Source organism: Oncorhynchus keta, chromosome 2 (assembly GCF_023373465.1).
Source record: "Oncorhynchus keta strain PuntledgeMale-10-30-2019 chromosome 2, Oket_V2, whole genome shotgun sequence".
NCBI classification, from domain to species: domain Eukaryota; kingdom Metazoa; phylum Chordata; class Actinopteri; order Salmoniformes; family Salmonidae; genus Oncorhynchus; species Oncorhynchus keta.
Genome location: NC_068422.1, coordinates 81,228,815 through 81,253,356, shown reverse-complemented (window position 1 = coordinate 81,253,356; position 24,542 = coordinate 81,228,815). Strand labels below are relative to the sequence as shown.

Genomic DNA, 24,542 nt, shown 5'->3' with positions numbered 1-24,542 from the left:
TCTAGCTGTCTCCCTTCTTTAGACATGTTTCTCCCCTCTGACTCTAGCTGTCTCCCTTCTTTAGACATGTTTCTCCCCCTCTGACTCTTGCTGTCCCCCTGCTTTAGACATGTTTCTCCCCCTCTGACTCTAGCTGTCTCCCTTCTTTAGACATGTTTCTATCCCTCTGACTCTAGCTGTCTCCCTGCTTTAGACATGTTTCTCCCCCTCTGAATCTAGCTCTGACTCTAGCTGTCTCCCTTCTTTAGATATGTTTCTCCCCCTCTGACTCTAGCTGTCTCCCTTCTTTAGACATGTTTCTCCCCCTCTGACTCTAGCTGTCTCCCTGCTTTAGACATGTTTCTCCCCCTCTGACTCTAGCTGTCTCCCTTCTTTAGACATGTTTCTCCCCCTCTGGCTCTAGCTGTCTCCCTTCTTTAGACATGTTTCTCCCCTCTGACTCTAGCTGTCTCCCTTCTTTAGACATGTTTCTATCCCTCTGACTCTAGCTGTCTCCCTTCTTTAGACATGTTTCTCCCCCTCTGACTCTAGCTGTCTCCCTGCTTTAGACATGTTTCTCCCCCTCTGACTCTAGCTGTCTCCCTGCTTTAGACATGTTTCTCCCCCTCTGACTCTAGCTGTCTCCCTGCTTCAGACATGTTTCTCCCCCTCTGAATCTAGCTCTGACTCTAGCTGTCTCCCTTCTTTAGACATGTTTCTCCCCCTCTGACTCTAGCTGTCTCCCTTCTTTAGACATGTTTCTGTCCCTCTGACTCTAGCTGTCTCCCTGCTTTAGACATGTTTGTCCCCCTCTGACTCTAGCTGTCTCCCTTCTTTAGACATGTTTCTCCCCCTCTGACTCTAGCTGTCTCCCTTCTTTAGACATGTTTCTCCCCCTCTGAATCTAGCTGTCTCCCTGCTTTAGACATGTTTCTCCCCCTCTGACTCTAGCTGTCTCCCTGCTTCAGACATGTTTCTCCCCCTCTGACTCTAGCTGTCTCCCTTCTTTAGACATGTTTCTCCCCCTCTGACTCTAGCTGTCTCCCTGCTTTAGACATGTTTCTCCCCTCTGAATCTAGCTCTGACTCTAGCTGTCTCCCTTCTTTAGACATGTTTCTCCCCCTCTGACTCTAGCTGTCTCCCTTCTTTAGACATGTTTCTATCCCTCTGACTCTAGCTGTCTCCCTGCTTTAGACATGTTTCTCCCCCTCTGACTCTAGCTGTCTCCCTTCTTTAGACATGTTTCTCCCCCTCTGACTCTAGCTGTCTCCCTTCTTTAGACATGTTTCTATCCCTCTGACTCTAGCTGTCTCCCTGCTTTAGACATGTTTCTCCCCCTCTGAATCTAGCTCTGACTCTAGCTGTCTCCCTTCTTTAGACATGTTTCTCTCCCTCTGACTCTAGCTGTCTCCCTGCTTTAGACATGTTTCTCCCCCTCTGAATCTAGCTGTCTCCCTGCTTTAGACATGTTTCTCCCCCTCTGACTCTAGCTGTCTCCCTTCTTTAGACATGTTTCTCCCCCTCTGACTCTAGCTGTCTCCCTGCTTTAGACATGTTTCTCCCCCTCTGACTCTAGCTGTCTCCCTGCTTTAGACATGTTTCTCCCCCTCTGACTCTAGCTGTCTCCCTGCTTCAGACATGTTTCTCCCCCTCTGAATCTAGCTCTGACTCTAGCTGTCTCCCTTCTTTAGACATGTTTCTCCCCCTCTGACTCTAGCTGTCTCCCTTCTTTAGACATGTTTCTCCCCCTCTGACTCTAGCTGTCTCCCTGCTTTAGACATGTTTGTCCCCCTCTGACTCTAGCTGTCTCCCTTCTTTAGACATGTTTCTCCCCCTCTGACTCTAGCTGTCTCCCTTCTTTAGACATGTTTCTCCCCCTCTGAATCTAGCTGTCTCCCTGCTTTAGACATGTTTCTCCCCCTCTGACTCTAGCTGTCTCCCTGCTTCAGACATGTTTCTCCCCCTCTGACTCTAGCTGTCTCCCTTCTTTAGACATGTTTCTATCCCTCTGACTCTAGCTGTCTCCCTGCTTTAGACATGTTTCTCCCCCTCTGAATCTAGCTGTCTCCCTGCTTTAGACATGTTTCTCCCCCTCTGACTCTAGCTGTCTCCCTGCTTTAGACATGTTTCTCCCCCTCTGACTCTAGCTGTCTCCCTGCTTCAGACATGTTTCTCCCCCTCTGACTCTAGCTGTCTCCCTTCTTTAGACATGTTTCTCCCCCTCTGACTCTAGCTGTCTCCCTGCTTTAGACATGTTTCTCCCCCTCTGAATCTAGCTCTGACTCTAGCTGTCTCCTTCTTTAGACATGTTTCTCCCCTCTGACTCTAGCTGTCTCCTTCTTTAGACATGTTTCTATCCCTCTGACTCTAGCTGTCTCCCTGCTTTAGACATGTTTCTCCCCTCTGACTCTTGCTGTCTCCCTGCTTTAGACATGTTTCTCCCCCTCTGACTCTAGCTGTCTCCCTTCTTTAGACATGTTTCTATCCCTCTGACTCTAGCTGTCTCCCTGCTTTAGACATGTTTCTCCCCCTCTGAATCTAGCTCTGACTCTAGCTGTCTCCCTTCTTTAGACATGTTTCTCCCCCTCTGACTCTAGCTGTCTCCCTTCTTTAGACATGTTTCTCCCCCTCTGACTCTAGCTGTCTCCCTGCTTTAGACATGTTTCTCCCCCTCTGACTCTAGCTGTCTCCCTGCTTTAGACATGTTTCTCCCCCTCTGACTCTAGCTGTCTCCCTTCTTTAGACATGTTTCTCCCCTCTGACTCTAGCTGTCTCCTGCTTTAGACATGTTTCTCCCCTCTGACTCTAGCTGTCTCCTTCTTTAGACATGTTTCTCCCCTCTGACTCTAGCTGTCTCCTTCTTTAGACATGTTTCTATCCCTCTGACTCTAGCTGTCTCCCTGCTTTAGACATGTTTCTCCCCTCTGACTCTAGCTGTCTCCCTTCTTTAGACATGTTTCTCCCCTCTGACTCTAGCTGTCTCCCTTCTTTAGACATGTTTCTCCCCCTCTGACTCTAGCTGTCTCCTTCTTTAGACATGTTTCTCTCCCTCTGACTCTAGCTGTCTCCTTCTTTAGACATGTTTCTCCCCCTCTGACTCTAGCTGTCTCCTTCTTTAGACATGTTTCTCCCCTCTGACTCTAGCTGTCTCCCTTCTTTAGACATGTTTCTATCCCTCTGACTCTAGCTGTCTCCCTTCTTTAGACATGTTTCTATCCCTCTGACTCTAGCTGTCTCCCTGCTTTAGACATGTTTCTCCCCCTCTGACTCTAGCTGTCGCCCTGCTTTAGACATGTTTCTATCCCTCTGACTCTAGCTGGCTCGCTGCTTTAGACATGTTTCTCCCCCTCTGACTCTAGTTGGCTCGCTGCTTTAGACATGTTTCTCCCCCTCTGACTCTAGCTGTCTCCCTGCTTAAGACATGTTTCTATCCCTCTGACTCTAGCTGACTCCCTGCTTTAGACATGTTTCTATCCCTCTGACTCTAGCTGTCTCCCTGCTTTAGACATGTTTCTATCCCTCTGACTCTAGCTGTCTCCCTGCTTTAGACATGTTTCTATCCCTCTGACTCTAGCTGACCCCCTGCTTTAGACATGTTTCTATCCCTCTGACTCTAGCTGACCCCCTGCTTTAGACATGTTTCTGTCCCTCTGACACTAGCTGTCTCCCTTCTTTAGACATGTTTCTATCCCTCTGACTCTAGCTGTCTCCCTTCTTTAGACATGTTTCTATCCCTCTGACTCTAGCTGTCTCCCTGCTTTAGACATGTTTCTCCCCCTCTGACTCTAGCTGTCATGCCTGCTTTAGACATGTTTCTATCCCTCTGACTCTAGCTGTCTCCTGCTTTAGACATGTTTCTCCCCCTCTGACTCTAGTTGGCTCGCTGCTTTAGACATGTTTCTCCCCTCTGACTCTAGCTGTCTCCCTGCTTTAGACATGTTTCTATCCCTCTGACTCTAGCTGTCTCCCTTCTTTAGACATGTTTCTATCCCTCTGACTCTAGCTGTCTCCCTGCTTTAGACATGTTTCTCCCCTCTGACTCTAGCTGTCTCCTTCTTTAGACATGTTTCTCCCCCTCTGACTCTAGCTGTCTCCCTTCTTTAGACATGTTTCTCCCCCTCTGACTCTAGCTGACTCCTTCTTTAGACATGTTTCTCCCCCTCTGACTCTAGCTGTCTCCCTGCTTTAGACATGTTTCTCCCCTCTGACTCTAGCTGTCTCCTGCTTTAGACATGTTTCTCCCCCTCTGACTCTAGCTGTCTCCTTCTTTAGACATGTTTCTCCCCCTCTGACTCTAGCTGTCTCCCTTCTTTAGACATGTTTCTCCCCTCTGACTCTAGCTGTCTCCTTCTTTAGACATGTTTCTCCCCCTCTGACTCTAGCTGTCTCCCTGCTTTAGACATGTTTCTCCCCTCTGACTCTTGCTGTCCCCTGCTTTAGACATGTTTCTCCCCTCTGACTCTAGCTGACTCCCTTCTTTAGACATGTTTCTCCCCTCTGACTCTAGGTGTCTCCCTTCTTTAGACATGTTTCTCCCCCTCTGACTCTAGCTGTCTCCCTGCTTTAGACATGTTTCTCCCCCTCTGACTCTAGCTGTCTCCCTTCTTTAGACATGTTTCTCCCCCTCTGACTCTAGCTGTCTCCCTGCTTTAGACATGTTTCTCCCCTCTGACTCTAGCTGTCTCCTGCTTTAGACATGTTTCTCCCCTCTGACTCTAGCTGTCTCCCTGCTTTAGACATGTTTCTACCCTCTGACTCTAGCTGTCTCCTTCTTTAGACATGTTTCTCCCCTCTGACTCTAGCTGTCTCCCTGCTTTAGACATGTTTCTCCCCTCTGAATCTAGCTCTGACTCTAGCTGTCTCCTTCTTTAGACATGTTTCTCCCCTCTGACTCTAGCTGTCTCCTTCTTTAGACATGTTTCTCCCCCTCTGACTCTAGCTGTCTCCCTTCTTTAGACATGTTTCTCCCCTCTGACTCTAGCTGTCTCCTTCTTTAGACATGTTTCTCCCCCTCTGACTCTAGCTGTCTCCTTCTTTAGACATGTTTCTCCCCCTCTGACTCTAGCTGTCTCCCTTCTTTAGACATGTTTCTCCCCCTCTGACTCTAGCTGTCTCCCTGCTTTAGACATGTTTCTCCCCTCTGACTCTAGCTGTCTCCTTCTTTAGAGATGTTTCTATCCCTCTGACTCTGCTGTCTCCTTCTTTAGACATGTTTCTCCCCTCTGACTCTAGCTGTCTCCTTCTTTAGACATGTTTCTCCCCCTCTGACTCTAGCTGTCTCCTTCTTTAGACATGTTTCTCCCCCTCTGACTCTAGCTGTCTCCCTTCTTTAGAGATGTTTCTATCCCTCTGACTCTAGCTGTCTCCCTTCTTTAGACATGTTTCTCCCCCTCTGACTCTAGCTGTCTCCCTTCTTTAGACATGTTTCTCCCCCTCTGACTCTAGCTGTCTCCCTTCTTTAGACATGTTTCTCCCCCTCTGACTCTAGCTGTCTCCCTGCTTTAGACATGTTTCTCCCCCTCTGACTCTAGCTGTCTCCCTTCTTTAGACATGTTTCTATCCCTCTGACTCTAGCTGTCTCCCTTCTTTAGACATGTTTCTCTCCCTCTGACTCTAGCTGTCTCCCTTCTTTAGACATGTTTCTATCCCTCTGACTCTAGCTGTCTCCCTTCTTTAGACATGTTTCTATCCCTCTGACTCTAGCTGTCTCCCTGCTTTAGACATGTTTCTCCCCCTCTGACTCTAGCTGTCGCCCTGCTTTAGACATGTTTCTATCCCTCTGACTCTAGCTGTCTCCCTTCTTTAGACATGTTTCCCCCCCTCTGACTCTAGTTGGCTCCCTGCTTTAGACATGTTTCTCCCCCTCTGACTCTAGCTGGCTCGCTGCTTTAGACATGTTTCTCCCCCTCTGACTCTAGTTGGCTCGCTGCTTTAGACATGTTTCTCCCCCTCTGACTCTAGTTGGCTCGCTGCTTTAGACATGTTTCTCCCCCTCTGACTCTAGTTGGCTCGCTGCTTTAGACATGTTTCTCCCCCTCTGACTCTAGTTGGCTCGCTGCTTTAGACATGTTTCTCCCCCTCTGACTCTAGCAGTCTCCCTGCTTTAGACATGTTTCTATCCCTCTGACTCTAGCTGACTCCCTGCTTTAGACATGTTTCTATCCCTCTGACTCTAGCTGTCTCCCTGCTTTAGACATGTTTCTATCCCTCTGACTCTAGCTGTCTCCCTGCTTTAGACATGTTTCTATCCCTCTGACTCTAGCTGACCCCCTGCTTTAGACATGTTTCTATCCCTCTGACTCTAGCTGTCTCCCTGCTTTAGACATGTTTCTCCCCCTCTGACTCTAGCTGTCGCCCTGCTTTAGACATGTTTCTATCCCTCTGACTCTAGCTGTCTCCCTTCTTTAGACATGTTTCCCCCCCTCTGACTCTAGTTGGCTCCCTGCTTTAGACATGTTTCTCCCCCTCTGACTCTAGCTGGCTCGCTGCTTTAGACATGTTTCTCCCCCTCTGACTCTAGTTGGCTCGCTGCTTTAGACATACTTCTCCCCCTCTGACTCTAGTTGGCTCGCTGCTTTAGACATGTTTCTCCCCCTCTGACTCTAGTTGGCTCGCTGCTTTAGACATGTTTCTCCCCCTCTGACTCTAGCTGTCTCCCTGCTTTAGACATGTTTCTATCCCTCTGACTCTAGCTGACTCCCTGCTTTAGACATGTTTCTATCCCTCTGACTCTAGCTGTCTCCCTGCTTTAGACATGTTTCTATCCCTCTGACTCTAGCTGTCTCCCTGCTTTAGACATGTTTCTATCCCTCTGACTCTAGCTGACCCCCTGCTTTAGACATGTTTCTATCCCTCTGACTCTAGCTGACCCCCTGCTTTAGACATGTTTCTGTCCCTCTGACTCTAGCTGTCTCCCTGCTTTAGAAATGTTTCTCCCCCTCTGACTCTAGCTGTCTCCCTTCTTTAGACATGTTTCTCCCCCTCTGACTCTAGCTGTCTCCCTTCTTTAGACATGTTTCTGTCCCTCTGACTCTAGCTGTCTCCCTGCTTTAGACATGTTTCTCCCCCTCTGACTCTAGCTGTCTCCCTTCTTTAGACATGTTTCTCCCCCTCTGACTCTAGCTGTCTCCCTGCTTTAGACATGTTTCTCCCCCTCTGACTCTAGCTGTCTCCCTGCTTTAGACATGTTTCTATCCCTCTGACTCTAGCTGTCTCCCTTCTTTAGACATGTTTCTATCCCTCTGACTCTAGCTGTCTCCCTGCTTTAGACATGTTTCTCCCCTCTGACTCTAGCTGTCTCCCTTCTTTAGACATGTTTCTCCCCCTCTGACTCTAGCTGTCTCCTTCTTTAGACATGTTTCTCCCCCTCTGACTCTAGCTGTCTCCTTCTTTAGACATGTTTCTCCCCTCTGACTCTAGCTGTCTCCTGCTTTAGACATGTTTCTCCCCCTCTGACTCTAGCTGACTCCCTGCTTCAGACATGTTTCTCCCCTCTGACTCTAGCTGTCTCCTTCTTTAGACATGTTTCTCCCCTCTGACTCTAGCTGACTCCTGCTTCAGACATGTTTCTCCCCTCTGACTCTAGCTGTCTCCTTCTTTAGACATGTTTCTCCCCCTCTGACTCTAGCTGACTTCCCTGCTTCAGACATGTTTCTCCCCTCTGACTCTAGCTGTCTCCCTGCTTTAGACATGTTTCTCCCCCTCTGACTCTAGCTGTCTCCCTGCTTTAGACATGTTTCTCCCCCTCTGAATCTAGCTCTGACTCTGCTGTCTCCCTTCTTTAGACATGTTTCTCCCCCTCTGACTCTAGCTGTCTCCCTTCTTTAGACATGTTTCTATCCCTCTGACTCTAGCTGTCTCCCTGCTTTAGACATGTTTCTCCCCTCTGACTCTAGCTGTCTCCCTTCTTTAGACATGTTTCTCCCCCTCTGACTCTAGCTGTCTCCTTCTTTAGACATGTTTCTATCCCTCTGACTCTAGCTGTCTCCCTTCTTTAGACATGTTTCTCCCCCTCTGACTCTAGCTGTCTCCCTTCTTTAGACATGTTTCTCTCCCTCTGACTCTAGCTGTCTCCCTTCTTTAGACATGTTTATCCCCCTCTGACTCTAGCTGTCTCCCTTCTTTAGACATGTTTCTCCCCCTCTGACTCTAGCTGTCTCCCTTCTTTAGACATGTTTCTCCCCCTCTGACTCTAGCTGTCTCCCTTCTTTAGACATGTTTCTATCCCTCTGACTCTAGCTGTCTCCCTTCTTTAGACATGTTTCTCCCCCTCTGACTCTAGCTGTCTCCCTTCTTTAGACATGTTTCTATCCCTCTGACTCTAGCTGTCTCCCTTCTTTAGACATGTTTCTCCCCCTCTGACTCCAGCTGTCTCCCTGCTTTAGACATGTTTCTCCCCCTCTGACTCTAGCTGTCTCCCTTCTTTAGACATGTTTCTCCCCCTCTGACTCTAGCTGACTCCCTGCTTCAGACATGTTTCTCCCCCTCTGACTCTAGCTGTCTCCTTCTTTAGACATGTTTCTCCCCCTCTGACTCTAGCTGTCTCCCTTCTTTAGACATGTTTCTCCCCTCTGACTCTAGCTGTCTCCTTCTTTAGACATGTTTCTATCCCTCTGACTCTAGCTGTCTCCCTTCTTTAGACATGTTTCTCCCCTCTGACTCTAGCTGTCTCCCTTCTTTAGACATGTTTCTCCCCCTCTGACTCTTGCTGTCTCCCCTGCTTTAGACATGTTTCTCCCCTCTGACTCTAGCTGACTCCTTCTTTAGACATGTTTCTCCCCCTCTGACTCTAGCTGTCTCCCTGCTTTAGACATGTTTCTCCCCTCTGACTCTAGCTGTCTCCCTTCTTTAGACATGTTTCTCCCCCTCTGACTCTAGCTGTCTCCTTCTTTAGACATGTTTCTATCCCTCTGACTCTAGCTGACTCCTTCTTTAGACATGTTTCTCCCCTCTGACTCTAGCTGTCTCCTTCTTTAGACATGTTTCTGTCCCTCTGACTTTAGCTGTCTCCTTCTTTAGACATGTTTCTGTCCCTCTGACTCTAGCTGTCTCCCTTCTTTAGACATGTTTCTATCCCTCTGACTCTGCTGACTCCTTCTTTAGACATGTTTCTCCCCCTCTGACTCTAGCTGTCTCCTTCTTTAGACATGTTTCTCTCCCTCTGACTCTAGCTGTCTCCTTCTTTAGACATGTTTCTCCCCCTCTGACTCTAGCTGTCTCCTTCTTTAGACATGTTTCTCCCCCTCTGACTCTAGCTGACTCCTGCTTCAGACATGTTTCTCCCCTCTGACTCTAGCTGTCTCCTTCTTTAGACATGTTTCTCCCCTCTGACTCTAGCTGACTCCCTGCTTCAGACATGTTTCTCCCCTCTGACTCTAGCTGTCTCCCTTCTTTAGACATGTTTCTCCCCCTCTGACTCTAGCTGACTCCCTGCTTCAGACATGTTTCTCCCCTCTGACTCTAGCTGTCTCCCTGCTTTAGACATGTTTCTCCCCCTCTGACTCTAGCTGTCTCCCTGCTTTAGACATGTTTCTCCCCCTCTGAATCTAGCTCTGACTCTAGCTGTCTCCCTTCTTTAGACATGTTTCTCCCCCTCTGACTCTAGCTGTCTCCCTTCTTTAGACATGTTTCTATCCCTCTGACTCTAGCTGTCTCCCTGCTTTAGACATGTTTCTCCCCCTCTGACTCTAGCTGTCTCCCTTCTTTAGACATGTTTCTCCCCCTCTGACTCTAGCTGTCTCCCTTCTTTAGACATGTTTCTATCCCTCTGACTCTAGCTGTCTCCCTTCTTTAGACATGTTTCTCCCCCTCTGACTCTAGCTGTCTCCCTTCTTTAGACATGTTTCTATCCCTCTGACTCTAGCTGTCTCCCTTCTTTAGACATGTTTCTCCCCCTCTGACTCTAGCTGTCTCCCTTCTTTAGACATGTTTCTCCCCTCTGACTCTAGCTGTCTCCCTTCTTTAGACATGTTTATCCCCCTCTGACTCTAGCTGTCTCCCTTCTTTAGACATGTTTCTCCCCCTCTGACTCTAGCTGTCTCCCTTCTTTAGACATGTTTCTCCCCCTCTGACTCTAGCTGTCTCCCTTCTTTAGACATGTTTCTATCCCTCTGACTCTAGCTGTCTCCCTTCTTTAGACATGTTTTCCCCCTCTGACTCTAGCTGTCTCCCTTCTTTAGACATGTTTCTATCCCTCTGACTCTAGCTGTCTCCCTTCTTTAGACATGTTTCTCCCCCTCTGACTCTAGCTGTCTCCCTGCTTTAGACATGTTTCTCCCCCTCTGACTCTTGCTGTCCCCCTGCTTTAGACATGTTTCTCCCCCTCTGACTCTAGCTGACTCCCTTCTTTAGACATGTTTCTCCCCCTCTGACTCTAGCTGTCTCCCTGCTTTAGACATGTTTCTCCCCCTCTGACTCTAGCTGTCCCCCTTCTTTAGACATGTTTCTGTCCCTCTGACTCTAGCTGTCTCCCTTCTTTAGACATGTTTCTATCCCTCTGACTCTAGCTGACTCCCTTCTTTAGACATGTTTCTCCCCCTCTGACTCTAGCTGTCTCCCTTCTTTAGACATGTTTCTGTCCCTCTGACTTTAGCTGTCTCCCTTCTTTAGACATGTTTCTGTCCCTCTGACTCTAGCTGTCTCCCTTCTTTAGACATGTTTCTCCCCCTCTGACTCTAGCTGACTCCCTGCTTCAGACATGTTTCTCCCCTCTGACTCTAGCTGTCTCCCTGCTTCAGACATGTTTCTCCCCTCTGACTCTAGCTGACTCCCTGCTTCAGACATGTTTCTCCCCTCTGACTCTAGCTGTCTCCCTGCTTCAGACATGTTTCTCCCCCTCTGACTCTAGCTGACTCCCTGCTTCAGACATGTTTCTCCCCTCTGACTCTAGCTGACTCCCTGCTTCAGACATGTTTCTCCCCTCTGACTCTAGCTGTCTCCCTGCTTTAGACATGTTTCTCCCCCTCTGACTCTAGCTGTCTCCCTGCTTTAGACATGTTTCTCCCCCTCTGAATCTAGCTCTGACTCTAGCTGTCTCCCTTCTTTAGACATGTTTCTCCCCTCTGACTCTAGCTGTCTCCTTCTTTAGACATGTTTCTATCCCTCTGACTCTAGCTGTCTCCCTGCTTTAGACATGTTTCTCCCCCTCTGACTCTAGCTGTCTCCCTTCTTTAGACATGTTTCTCCCCCTCTGACTCTAGCTGTCTCCCTTCTTTAGACATGTTTCTATCCCTCTGACTCTAGCTGTCTCCCTGCTTTAGACATGTTTCTCCCCCTCTGACTCTAGCTGTCTCCCTTCTTTAGACATGTTTCTCCACCTCTGACTCTAGCTGTCTCCCTTCTTTAGACATGTTTCTCCCCCTCTGACTCTAGCTGTCTCCCTGCTTTAGACATGTTTCTCCCCCTCTGAATCTAGCTGTCTCCCTGCTTTAGACATGTTTCTCCCCCTCTGACTCTAGCTGTCTCCCTTCTTTAGACATGTTTCTCCCCCTCTGACTCTAGCTGTCTCCCTTCTTTAGACATGTTTCTCCCCCTCTGACTCTAGCTGACTCCCTGCTTCAGACATGTTTCTCCCCTCTGACTCTAGCTGTCTCCCTTCTTTAGACATGTTTCTCCCCCTCTGACTCTAGCTGACTCCCTGCTTCAGACATGTTTCTCCCCTCTGACTCTAGCTGTCTCCCTGCTTTAGACATGTTTCTCCCCCTCTGACTCTAGCTGTCTCCCTGCTTTAGACATGTTTCTCCCCCTCTGAATCTAGCTCTGACTCTAGCTGTCTCCCTTCTTTAGACATGTTTCTCCCCCTCTGACTCTAGCTGTCTCCCTTCTTTAGACATGTTTCTATCCCTCTGACTCTAGCTGTCTCCCTGCTTTAGACATGTTTCTCCCCCTCTGACTCTAGCTGTCTCCCTTCTTTAGACATGTTTCTCCCCCTCTGACTCTAGCTGTCTCCCTTCTTTAGACATGTTTCTATCCCTCTGACTCTAGCTGTCTCCCTGCTTTAGACATGTTTCTCCCCCTCTGAATCTAGCTCTGACTCTAGCTGTCTCCCTTCTTTAGACATGTTTCTCCCCCTCTGACTCTAGCTGTCTCCCTTCTTTAGACATGTTTCTCCCCCTCTGACTCTAGCTGTCTCCCTGCTTTAGACATGTTTCTCCCCCTCTGACTCTAGCTGTCTCCCTGCTTTAGACATGTTTCTCCCCCTCTGACTCTAGCTGTCTCCCTTCTTTAGACATGTTTCTCCCCCTCTGACTCTAGCTGTCTCCCTTCTTTAGACATGTTTCTCCCCTCTGACTCTAGCTGTCTCCCTTCTTTAGACATGTTTCTCCCCTCTGACTCTAGCTGTCTCCCTTCTTTAGACATGTTTCTCCCCTCTGACTCTAGCTGTCTCCCTGCTTTAGACATGTTTCTCCCCCTCTGACTCTAGCTGTCTCCCTTCTTTAGACATGTTTCTCCCCCTCTGACTCTAGCTGTCTCCCTTCTTTAGACATGTTTCTATCCCTCTGACTCTAGCTGTCTCCCTGCTTTAGACATGTTTCTCCCCCTCTGAATCTAGCTCTGACTCTAGCTGTCTCCCTTCTTTAGACATGTTTCTCCCCCTCTGACTCTAGCTGTCTCCCTTCTTTAGACATGTTTCTCCCCTCTGACTCTTGCTGTCTCCCTTCTTTAGACATGTTTCTATCCCTCTGACTCTAGCTGTCTCCCTTCTGTAGACATGTTTCTCCCCCTCTGACTCTAGCTGTCTCCCTTCTGTAGACATGTTTCTCCCCCTCTGACTCTAGGTGTCTCCCTTCTTTAGACATGTTTCTCTCCCTCTGACTCTAGCTGTCTCCCTGCTTTAGACATGTTTCTATCCCCTCTGACTCTAGCTGTCTCCCTTCTGTAGACATGTTTCTCCCCCTCTGACTCTAGCTGTCTCCCTTCTGTAGACATGTTTCTCCCCCTCTGACTCTAGGTGTCTCCCTTCTTTAGACATGTTTCTCCCCCTCTGACTCTAGCTGTCTCCCTGCTTTAGACATGTTTCTATCCCTCTGACTCTAGCTGTCTCCCTGCTTTAGACATGTTTCTCCCCCTCTGACTCTTGCTGGCTCTCTAGCCCACCCTATATCAGTGGGATATATCCAAGAGCCTTTGCAAGTCCACCAGAGGTTGGCTGAACCTTAATGGAATATTTTATTATCATGTTCTCTGGGAAGGTCAGAGGAGACTGTTTATAGACCATTGATTTAAACTCCTTTTGACACAGCATGTATTTGATACACAGTGCTATGTGTGTATTATTCTTGTTAGATAACCTAGTTAGTTTTATTATGTTAACATGTGTTTGTAAACCATGGCAGTTCAATTAATGTTAAAGGTGAGTCACGTGGCAGGGTGGCTCACTCGGCGCTCTGCATGGTAGAGGCTAATCCCTAAAAGTCAGTGGTCAGGGCACAGGTCAACATGAACACTTGTTAGGTTATGACCTGTCTACCCCAGAGATGCCCATAGTTCTCAAGGTCAAATGCGCCAATCTTAAATCCAGCACAAATATGTCTCCATATAGCACATTAACCTAGCTATTGGCCAATCACCTAGACACTGAGATAAGTAATCAGTCATGTTTGTAGATGTATGACCAGGGTAAAGGTATGTGTTAGAAGCTTGGCACATCTAGTCCGATATATCCCCAGGCTGGACGTTGGTCTTAGTAGGAATATCCCAGTGGTCCTTGCTTGGTCAGTTCAACAATGCTCTGTATTTAAATCAGCAGACATGCTATACACATCCTGTGTGAACGTTGAAACATTAGATTATCACACCGTTTCATCAACAACAGATGCTTTCTATAGATTCTTTACCTCCGTTACATGCTAAAATAGCTGTGTTTGATTTAGTGTCAGGGATAGCTTGACTTGATGGAAAGGGAAAGGAAAGGAATAGGTGGATACCTAGTCAGTTGTACAACTAAATGCCTTCAACTGAAATATGCCCTCCGCATTTAACCCAACCCCTCTGAATCAGAGAGGTGCAGGGGGCTGCCTTTATCGACATACACTTCTTCAGCGCCCGGGGAACAGTGGGTTAACTGCCTTGCTCAGGGGCAGAATGACAGCGTTTTACCTTGTCAGCTCGGGGATTTGATCCAGCAACCTGATACACTCTTAGAAATAAAAGTGCTATCTAGAACCTTAAAGGTTTCTTCGGCTGTCCCCATAGGATAACCCTTTGAAGAACCCTTTTTAATTGCAGGTAGAACCCTTTTCGGTTCCATGTAGAACCCTTTCTATAGAGGGTTCTACATGGAACCAAGAAGGGTTCTATCTGGAACCAAAAAGAGTTCTCCTATAGGGTCAAATAGCCCTGTTTGCATTTTTAGATGATTGACTTCACTGTCACTCGATTGATGAAGTGCTCAATTAAACAGTTTTTTGAGGAAATTGCTTGAACAATTACATAAGAGATAATTAGCTTTTATTTAATCAATCTCACTTTCCATCAGTTCCACTTGCATGGTTCTGGGCATTTGTAGTAAGTAGTGATCCTGCTTGGTGTGTCTACTCAAAGTCAAGTGAGACGTTTACCTCATTCTGGAGAACATGCTATACATGTCTGGGAAAATGGCCCAAAGAGATTAATACTAGTCAATAATATTTGATAAAGCATACAGTATTGCTTGACATTTTCCTGGAAGACATTGTTTTCCTTCTCTTTTTTTATGGCATATTGTTCATATCACGACCATATTAAATGTGTGTCTCTGTTGTGTATATGTGCTTCTTAAAGAACATTTTTGCCCAGAATTTGTAAAAGACGCCTTAGGGATTGATATACTTTGGCCAAATAGCTTCAGATCACTGATGTGTTGACCATTTCAGGGAAAGCAGATAAGAGTTTGGCTCTAGAATAACTGGTCCAAAGAACATGCATTGATGTTTGAGAACATTTATGGTGTGATATCAGATGGACTGTACAGCCTGGATGCACCACAACAACCCTAGAACCCCTGCCTTATACATGACTAGTCAGAAATATCAACGTGTCTGTCTCTTGTTTCGTTCTGTCCTTCTTAGACAGCCCTCTCCTCTCCTCTCCTCTCCTCTCCTCTCCTCTCCTCTCCTCTCCTCTCCTCTCCTCTTCCCTCACCTGCCCTCTCCTCTATCTCTTGTTCTCTCTTCACCTGGTGAAGTGGAAAATGATTTTGAACATGTGTTCTAACAGCTTTAAATGTATTATCATCAGGATATAAATCACGTCGGTTAGACATATTTAGGACTGGGCTGTCTGATCTGACAGTCCCCTTGTCTAGTCTGGACAGACAGTTGGCTTGTTTATGTGTCTTCCTCTTCTGGCTTGCCAGGCGGTGGGTTGTGTAACCATCCTGGGGCATCAGATCCACATGTAATTTCGTAGCTACACTTATCAGCATAATCACAGAGAGAGGCTGCCCTCCGGATGAGATCGCCTCGCTAGCCCACCGGTCAAACAGACAGAGAGGAGGAATCACAAACAGATAATGAAGTTAAAGAATGGATTGTTTTGATGTGCAGCTCTAAGACAGCTGTTTCTCTGATGAATAGGATGGGTGTTATTTTGATGTATTTGATTAAACCTTTATTTAACTAGGCAAGTGAACATAGTATTAGGGAAAGGGGATACCTAGTCAGTTAAAAACAAATTCTTATTTACAATGGCGGCCTACCAAAAGGCAGAAGGCCTCCTGCGGGGACAGGGCTGGGATTACAAATACAAATATAGGACAAAACACACATCACGACAAGAGAGACACCACAACACTACATGAAGAGACCTAAGACAACAACATAGCATGGCAGCAACACATGACAACAACTTTGAGCGCTCCAGAAAGAGACAGCAGACAAAACATCAGATCTTGGAGAGACAGAGGAGACCCTAAAGATAATGTTGTCTTGGAAATGAGCTTCGTGGTGAGCATAATTCTGGCCTGGCTCTTTGTTGTCGGCTCTACGGAGTCCCACATCTCTCTCCCCAATGGTGGTGAGCCCTCGGCTGGGCTGTAACACTGAGCCTCAGGCCTGTCACTACATATTCGTCGCCAGACCCACTGGCTCCAGGTCATCTACAAGTCCATGCTAGGTAAAGCTCCGCCTTATCTCAGTTCACTGGTCACGATGGCAACACCCATCCGTAGCACGCGCTCCAGCAGGTGTATCTCACTGATCATCCCTAAAGCCAACACCTCATTTGGCCGCCTTTCGTTCCAGTACTCTGCTGCCTGTGACTGGAACGAATTGCAAAAATCGCTGAAGTTGGAGACTTTTATCTCCTCACCAACTTCAAACATCAGCTATCCGAGCAGCTAACCGATCGCTGCAGCTGTACATAGTCTATTGGTAAATAGCTCACCCTTTTTCACCTACCTCATTCCCATACTGTTTTTATACTGTTTTTATTTATTTACTTTTCTGCTCTTTTGCACACCAATATCTCTACCTGTACATGCCCATCTGATCATTTATCACCAGTGTTAATCTGCAAAATTGTATTATTCGCCTACCTCCTCATGCCTTTTGCACACATTGTATATAGACTGCCCATTTTTTTTCTACTGTGTTATTGACTTGCTAAATTGTTTACTCCATGTGTAACTCTGTGTTGTCTGTTCACACTGCTATGCTTTATCTTGGCCAGGTCGCAGTTGCAAATGAGAACTTGTTCTCAACTAGCCTACCTGGTTAAATAAAGGTGAAATAAAAAAAAAAAAGACTGGAAGATGAAGAAACAAGCAGCCATCAACCCGCTCCTCAGGGAGCTATAGTTACCTGGTTTTTAAACACTGTGTTTTCAAAGCAGAAACAAACCATCTGTCATCTCCATGTAAACTTAAATTGTTTTAGGGCACCCTCTGCGATTAGAATGAGATCAGATGTCCCATAATACTGTCCACTTGTGATGACTCACGTTTACTCCTTCCTCCTTACTCAGTTTAGAAGAAGAGGGGGAAAAACACATGGCCGTTCTCGCAAGAGGTCAATATTGGTCAATACCGTTGATCATTTAAACACTAAGACCTCTGACCCCTGCTTCCCTTTGAGCAAGGCAGTGTCTTTAAATGACAATCTATTCCTTTATATAGTGCACAGCTTTTGACCAAATCCCTATGGTCCCTGGACAAAAGTAGTGCACTATAAAGGGAATAGGGTGCCACTTGAGATACAGAGCAGGAACGGGATGCTCCCTAATATCGCTGAGCTGGAAGTTGATCCAGATCTGCTGTCAGTCTGGTCAGTCCGGTGGGACTCAGAACAGGTGTGGCTCAGTATGTCTGTCCTGGGAAGAACCGAGGATGATCTGGGAATGAGAGGATGGATAGCAGGAAACAATATTTATGTAGGGAAGGATGAGACACCATTTGTCTCCCCTCTTTTATATATGTTCTGGTAAAGCACTTGAACCTTTGAGCGCCCCTTCAACTGAGAGTAGTCGTCAGAGTGTTATGAGGGGAATGGCTCCCAAGAGGGTTGACAAAGTCTGCTATTAAAACCTCTAGCTGCCAAGGTCTTTGAAGGGGTGTGAGAGAGTGTGTGTGTGTGCATGTTAAGAGTAGAACATATTTTCTCAGGTACTCCAAACCCTGAGTCCTTCATTCTTCCCTCGGGATTCTGTTAGCGAGATGATTGAATGGATACAGAACAAATGGTGATCATAATATGTTGAGATAAAAGCTTTGAACTATGCTTCTCATTCTTAAGTTCTTTGATTTAGTGAGCAGTAACAATAAGCTTGTGGTTCAATGATGAATGTATAGATGCTGTGGCTGGGTTTTAACACCTCTAAATCAGTGGTTCTCAACTGGTTTTGCCTCAGGAACCAAATTGAACCAGGTTGTCTCTGTCGTGACCCAATATCCACATGGTGAAAAAGAATCGGCAAAATACAATCTGGAAAACTATTTTTAATGCTATATTGATATTAAATGTGGCAATTATATGACAAGTGAACAACATTCCCACCTCATTCATTGTCAATAATTCCATTTTGCCCAAATTCATGTTAATAATATCACTGGCTCGAGACCCCAAAATCAACCAAAATACTGCTGCTGATAGCTCCATATTGAAAATACTGTGATTGAAGTATTGTTTTTGAGATTATTAAAAAAAGTTAAGTTCATTATCATTTCTACACACTTTCTACCTGATTGAAGTGGTTTAAGTTCAGACTGGAGTAAATGGTGTGTAGATGACTGACTGCTGGGTGTTTTCATAATTCTGTCTGAGAAGAGTGACTCCCCTCACTCTTCTCAGGGTCAGACAGAGACTGTTCATGTGTTGAGTCTGTCCTAGCTGAGTCATAGCCTGGGTGGATCCACCATACAAACACAGCACTCTGTGGGCTGGCCAGGGAAAAGAGAATACTGTGGGCAGCCTGCAATATAGCCTCATACTGTATGTTTCCTAATAAGGCATGTCTATATTCCTATCTTTTTCTTTGTGTTTTATGAGGTATCTATGCTGTGGACAGTTTGGTCATTAATCTGGTTCTAAATTAAGTTGGGTGTGTTGTTGGAGTGTGTGTGGTCTGTGTGTGTTACACATGTCATCCTCCACACCACTGTCTTGTAAAGTGTGTGGATGCTTCCAGATTCTACACCCTTTTCCAGAAGTACACACTTTCAGACTCCCCGTCATTGATTTAAAAGCATAGGGTTGGTGTAAGCATTGGCCATGTGAAACTGTGCAAAGGACACTACGGTAGAAGCTTGTAGAATCGGGACTCAGCCTTAGTGTGTGTGTGTTCTCCAGGCGTGGCGTACTCCACCTCCATGAGAGCAGGGGGATCCAGGACCTGGGCATGCCTCGCTGGGAGCTGGTCCTCTGTCTGGTGGCTGTGGTCTTTCTACTCTACTTCAGTCTCTGGAAGGGTGTCAAGTCCTCCGGCAAGGTACTGTTGACACACTGTGCTGTACCCTACCGCTTAGGACAGCACACACTCCTACTGTAGTGCAACACACACTCTTAATGTAGTACAACACACACTCCTACTGTAATACAACACACCCGCCTACTGTAGTACAACACACACTCCTACTGTAATACAACACACCCGCCTACTGTAGTACAACACACACTCCTACTGTAATATAACACACACTCCTACTGTAGTACAACACACACTCCTACTGTAATACAACACACACGCCTACTGTAGTACAACACACACTCCTACTAAATGGCATATATTACTGTAATATAACACACACACACCTACTGTAATACAACACACACTCCTACTGTAATATAACACACACTCCTACTGTAATATAACATACACTCCTACTGTAGTACAACACACACTCCTACTGTAATACAACACACCCGCCTACTGTAATATAACACACACTCCTACTGTAATATAACACACACACACCTACTGTAATACAACACACACTCCTACTGTAATATAACACACACTCCTACTGTAATATAACATACACTCTTACTGTAGTACAACACACACTCCAACTGTAATTCAACACACACTCCTACTGTAATATAACACACACTCCTACTGTAATATAACACACACACCTACTGTAATACAACACACACTCCTACTGTAATATAACACACACTCCTACTGTAATATAACATACACTCCTACTGTAGTACAACACACACTCCTACTGTAATACAACACACCCGCCTACTGTAGTACAACACACACTCCTACTGTAATATAACACACACTCCTACTGTAATATAACACACACTCCTACTGTAGTACAACACACACTCCTACTGTAATACAACACACCCGCCTACTGTAATACAACACACACACCTACTGTAATATAACACACACTCCTACTGTAATATAACACACATTCCTACTGTAATACCACACTGCTACTGTAATATAATACACACGTCTACTGTAATACAATACACACTCCTACTGTAATATTACACACACTCCTACTGTAATACCACACTGCTACTGTAATATAATACACACGTCTACTGTAATTCAACACACAATCCTACTGTAGTAGGCAGGTAGGCGAGCGGTTAAAAGCATTGGGCCAGTAACTGAAAGGTCACTGGTTTGAATCCCGAGCCGACAAGGTGGAAAAATCTGTCATTCTGCCCTTGAGCAAGGCAGTTAACCCCCAACAACAACTGCTCCCTGGGCGCCGGCAACGTTGATTAAAGCAGCCCCCTGCACCTCTCTGATTCAGAGGGGTTGGGTTAAATGCGGAAGACACATTTCGGTATCCCCTTTCCCTAGTATAGGACTTACTCCTACTGTACACAAAATGACCTGTGGTTGTACTACACTACAGTACCTTGAGAAATAAGATCTATAAACAGGAACCTGAGTGTGACAATAACCCGTCTCTGAGTTGACAGATCTAAGCCCTGTTTAGTACGGCTTGGTGCGTGAGTCTACACACATCAGAAAAAGAACATCTATACATTGACCAAAGCTGACAGACCAGGGAGAATACAACAATTCACATGATGTCTGCATGTCATAAGACATGATCTCACAGCAATAATGAGTCATCTGTAATGTTATGTTGTCCAGGTGGTGTTTTGAACACTACTGTACACTCTTAGTAATAAAGGTGCTATCTAGAACCATAATGGGTTCTTCGGCTGTCCCCATAGTATAAGCCTTTGAAGAAATGTTTTTGGTTGCAGGTAGACACTCTTATCCAGAGCGGCTTACAATTAGTGCCTTCATCTTAAGATAGCTAGGTGAGACAACCACATATCACAGTCGTAGCTTGTACATTTTCCCTCAGTAAAGTAGCTATCAGCAAAATCAGTGATGGTAGGAAAAGACAGGTGCAGGCAGTCATGTATCTAATCTTCTGTGTTGTGTTGTGTCCAGTTGGTGTATTGAACACTACTATTGTCATGTATCTAATCTTCTGTGTTGTTGTGTTGTGTCCAGGTGGTGTATTGAACACTACTGTTGTCATGTATCTAATGTTCTGTGTTGTGTTGTGTCCAGGTGGTGTATTGAACACTACTGTTGTCATGTATCTAATGTTCTGTGTTGTGTTGTTGTGTTGTGTTCAGGTGGTGTATTGAACACTACTGTTGTCATGTATCTAATGTTCTGTGTTGTTGTGTTGTGTTGTGTCCAGGTGGTGTATTGAACACTACTGTTGTCATGTATCTAATGTTCTGTGTTGTGTTCAGGTGGTGTATTGAACACTACTGTTGTCATGTATCTAATGTTCTGTGTTGTGTTGTGTTGTGTCCAGGTGGTGTATTGAACACTACTGTTGTCATGTATCTAATGTTCTGTGTTGTGTTGTGTTGTGTCCAGGTGGTGTATTGAACACTACTGTTGTCATGTATCTAATGTACTGTGTTTTGTTGTGTTGTGTCCAGGTGCTGTATTGAACACTACTGTTGTCATGTATCTAATGTTCTGTGTTGTGTTGTGTTGTGTTCAGGTGGTGTATTGAACACTACTGTTGTCATGTATCTAATGTACTGTGTTTTGTTGTGTTGTGTCCAGGTGCTGTATTGAACACTACTGTTGTCATGTATCTAATGTTCTGTGTTGTGTTGTGTTGTGTTGTGTTCAGGTGCTGTATTGAACACTACTGTTGTCATGTATCTAATGTTCTGTGTTGTGTTGTGTTGTGTTGTGTTGTGTCCAGGTGCTGTATTGAACACTACTGTTGTCATGTATCTAATGTTCTGTGTTGTTGTGTTGTGTCCAGTTGGTGTATTGAACACTACTGTTGTCATGTATCTAATGTTCTGTGTTGTTGTGTTGTGTCCAGTTGGTGTATTGAACACTACTGTTGTCATGTATCTAATGTTCTGTGTTGTTGTGTTGTGTTGTGTCCAGGTGGTGTATTGAACACTACTGTTGTCATGTATCTAATGTTCTGTGTTGTGTTGTGTTGTGTCCAGGTGGTGTATTGAACACTACTGTTGTCATGTATCTAATGTTCTGTGTTGTTGTGTTGTGTTGTGTCCAGGTGGTGTATTGAACACTACTGTTGTCATGTATCTAATGTTCTGTGTTGTTGTGTTGTGTTCAGGTGGTGTATTGAACACTACTGTTGTCATGTATCTAATGTTCTGTGTTTTGTTGTGTTGTGTCCAGGTGGTGTATTGAACACTACTGTTGTCATGTATCTAATGTTCTGTGTTGTGTTGTGTCCAGGTGCTGTATTGAACACTACTGTTGTCATGTATCTAATGTTCTGTGTTGTGTTGTGTTCAGGTGGTGTATTGAACACTACTGTTGTCATGTATCTAATGTTCTGTGTTGTGTTGTGTCTAGGTGGTGTATTGAACACTACTGTTGTCATGTATCTAATGTTCTGTGTTGTTGTGTTGTGTCCAGGTGGTGTATTGAACACTACTGTTGTCATGTATCTAATGTTCTGTGTTGTGTTGTGTCCAGGTGGTGTATTGAACACTACTGTTGTCATGTATCTAATGTTCTGTGTTGTGTTGTGTTGTGTCCAGGTGGTGTATTGAACACTACTGTTGTCATGTATCTAATGTTCTGTGCTGTGTTGTGTTGTGTTGTGTCCAGGTGGTGTATTGAACACTACTGTTGTCATGTATCTAATGTTCTGTGTTGTGTTGTGTTGTGTTGTGTCCAGGTGGTGTATTGAACACTACTGTTGTCATGTATCTAATGTTCTGTGTTGTGTTGTGTCCAGGTGCTGTATTGAACACTACTGTTGTCATGTATCTAATGTTCTGTGTTGTGTTGTGTTGTGTTCAGGTGGTGTATTGAACACTACTGTTGTCATGTATCTAATGTTCTGTGTTGTGTTGTGTTGTGTCCAGGTGGTGTATTGAACACTACTGTTGTCATGTATCTAATGTTCTGTGTTGTGTTGTGTTGTGTTCAGGTGGTGTATTGAACACTACTGTTGTCATGTATCTAATGTTCTGTGTTGTTGTGTTGTGTCCAGGTGGTGTATTGAACACTACTGTTGTCATGAATCTAATGTTCTGTGTTGTGTTGTGTTGTGTCCAGGTGCTGTATTGAACACTACTGTTGTCATGTATCTAATGTTCTGTGTTTTGTTGTGTTGTGTCCAGGTGGTGTATTGAACACTACTGTTGTCATGTATCTAATGTTCTGTGTTGTGTTGTGTTGTGTTGTGCTGTGTTGTGTCCAGGTGGTGTATTGAACACTACTGTTGTCATGTATCTAATGTTCTGTGTTTTGTTGTGTTGTGTCCAGGTGCTGTATTGAACACTACTGTTGTCATGTATCTAATGTTCTGTGTTGTGTTGTGTCCAGGTGGTGTATTGAACACTACTGTTGTCATGTATCTAATGTTCTGTGTTGTGTTGTCTCCAGGTGCTGTATTGAACACTACTGTTGTCATGTATCTAATGTTCTGTGTTGTGTTGTGTTGTGTCCAGGTGGTGTATTGAACACTACTGTTGTCATGTATCTAATGTTCTGTGTTGTTGTGTTGTGTTCAGGTGGTGTATTGAACACTACTGTTGTCATGTATCTAATGTTCTGTGTTGTTGTGTCCAGGTGGTGTATTGAACACTACTGTTGTCATGTATCTAATGTTCTGTGTTGTTGTGTTGTGTTGTGTCCAGGTGGTGTATTGAACACTACTGTTGTCATGTATCTAATGTTCTGTGTTGTGTTGTGTCTAGGTGGTGTATTGAACACTACTGTTGTCATGTATCTAATGTTCTGTGTTGTGTTGTGTTGTGTTGTGTCCAGGTGGTGTATTGAACACTACTGTTGTCATGTATCTAATGTTCTGTGTTGTGTTGTGTCCAGGTGCTGTATTGAACACTACTGTTGTCATGTATCTAATGTTCTGTGTTGTGTTGTGTTGTGTTCAGGTGGTGTATTGAACACTACTGTTGTCATGTATCTAATGTTCTGTGTTGTTGTGTTGTGTCCAGGTGGTGTATTGAACACTACTGTTGTCATGTATCTAATGTTCTGTGTTTTGTTGTGTTGTGTCCAGGTGGTGTATTGAACACTACTGTTGTCATGTATCTAATGTTCTGTGTTTTGTTGTGTTGTGTCCAGGTGGTGTATTGAACACTACTGTTGTCATGTATCTAATGTTCTGTGTTGTGTTGTGGTGTATTGAACACTACTGTTGTCATGTATCTAATGTTCTGTGTTGTGTGTTGTGTCCAGGTGGTGTATTGAACACTACTGTTGTCATGTATCTAATGTTCTGTGTTTTGTTGTGTTGTGTCCAGGTGGTGTATTGAACACTACTGTTGTCATGTATCTAATGTTCTGTGTTGTGTTGTGTTGTGTCCAGGTGGTGTATTGAACACTACTGTTGTCATGTATCTAATGTTCTGTGTTGTGTTGTGTCCAGGTGCTGTATTGAACACTACTGTTGTCATGTATCTAATGTTCTGTGTTGTGTTGTGTTGTGTCCAGGTGGTGTATTGAACACTACTGTTGTCATGTATCTAATGTTCTGTGTTGTTGTGTTGTGTTCAGGTGGTGTATTGAACACTACTGTTGTCATGTATCTAATGTTCTGTGTTGTTGTGTCCAGGTGGTGTATTGAACACTACTGTTGTCATGTATCTAATGTTCTGTGTTGTTGTGTT

At 45.2% G+C, this 24,542-nt stretch overlaps 1 protein-coding gene across 1 annotated transcript in view; it reads left to right on the top strand.

Annotated features, from left to right (window-relative positions):
- LOC118376015 (sodium-dependent noradrenaline transporter-like) overlaps window positions 1–24,542 on the top strand; it is a 111,629-nt gene that overhangs the window by 49,152 nt on the left and 37,935 nt on the right. Inside the window, exon 4 of the mRNA XM_052484976.1 lies at window positions 18,741–18,879. Coding sequence (XP_052340936.1) covers window positions 18,741–18,879 — 139 coding nt within the window. The remainder of the gene's footprint in view (window positions 1–18,740; window positions 18,880–24,542) is intronic.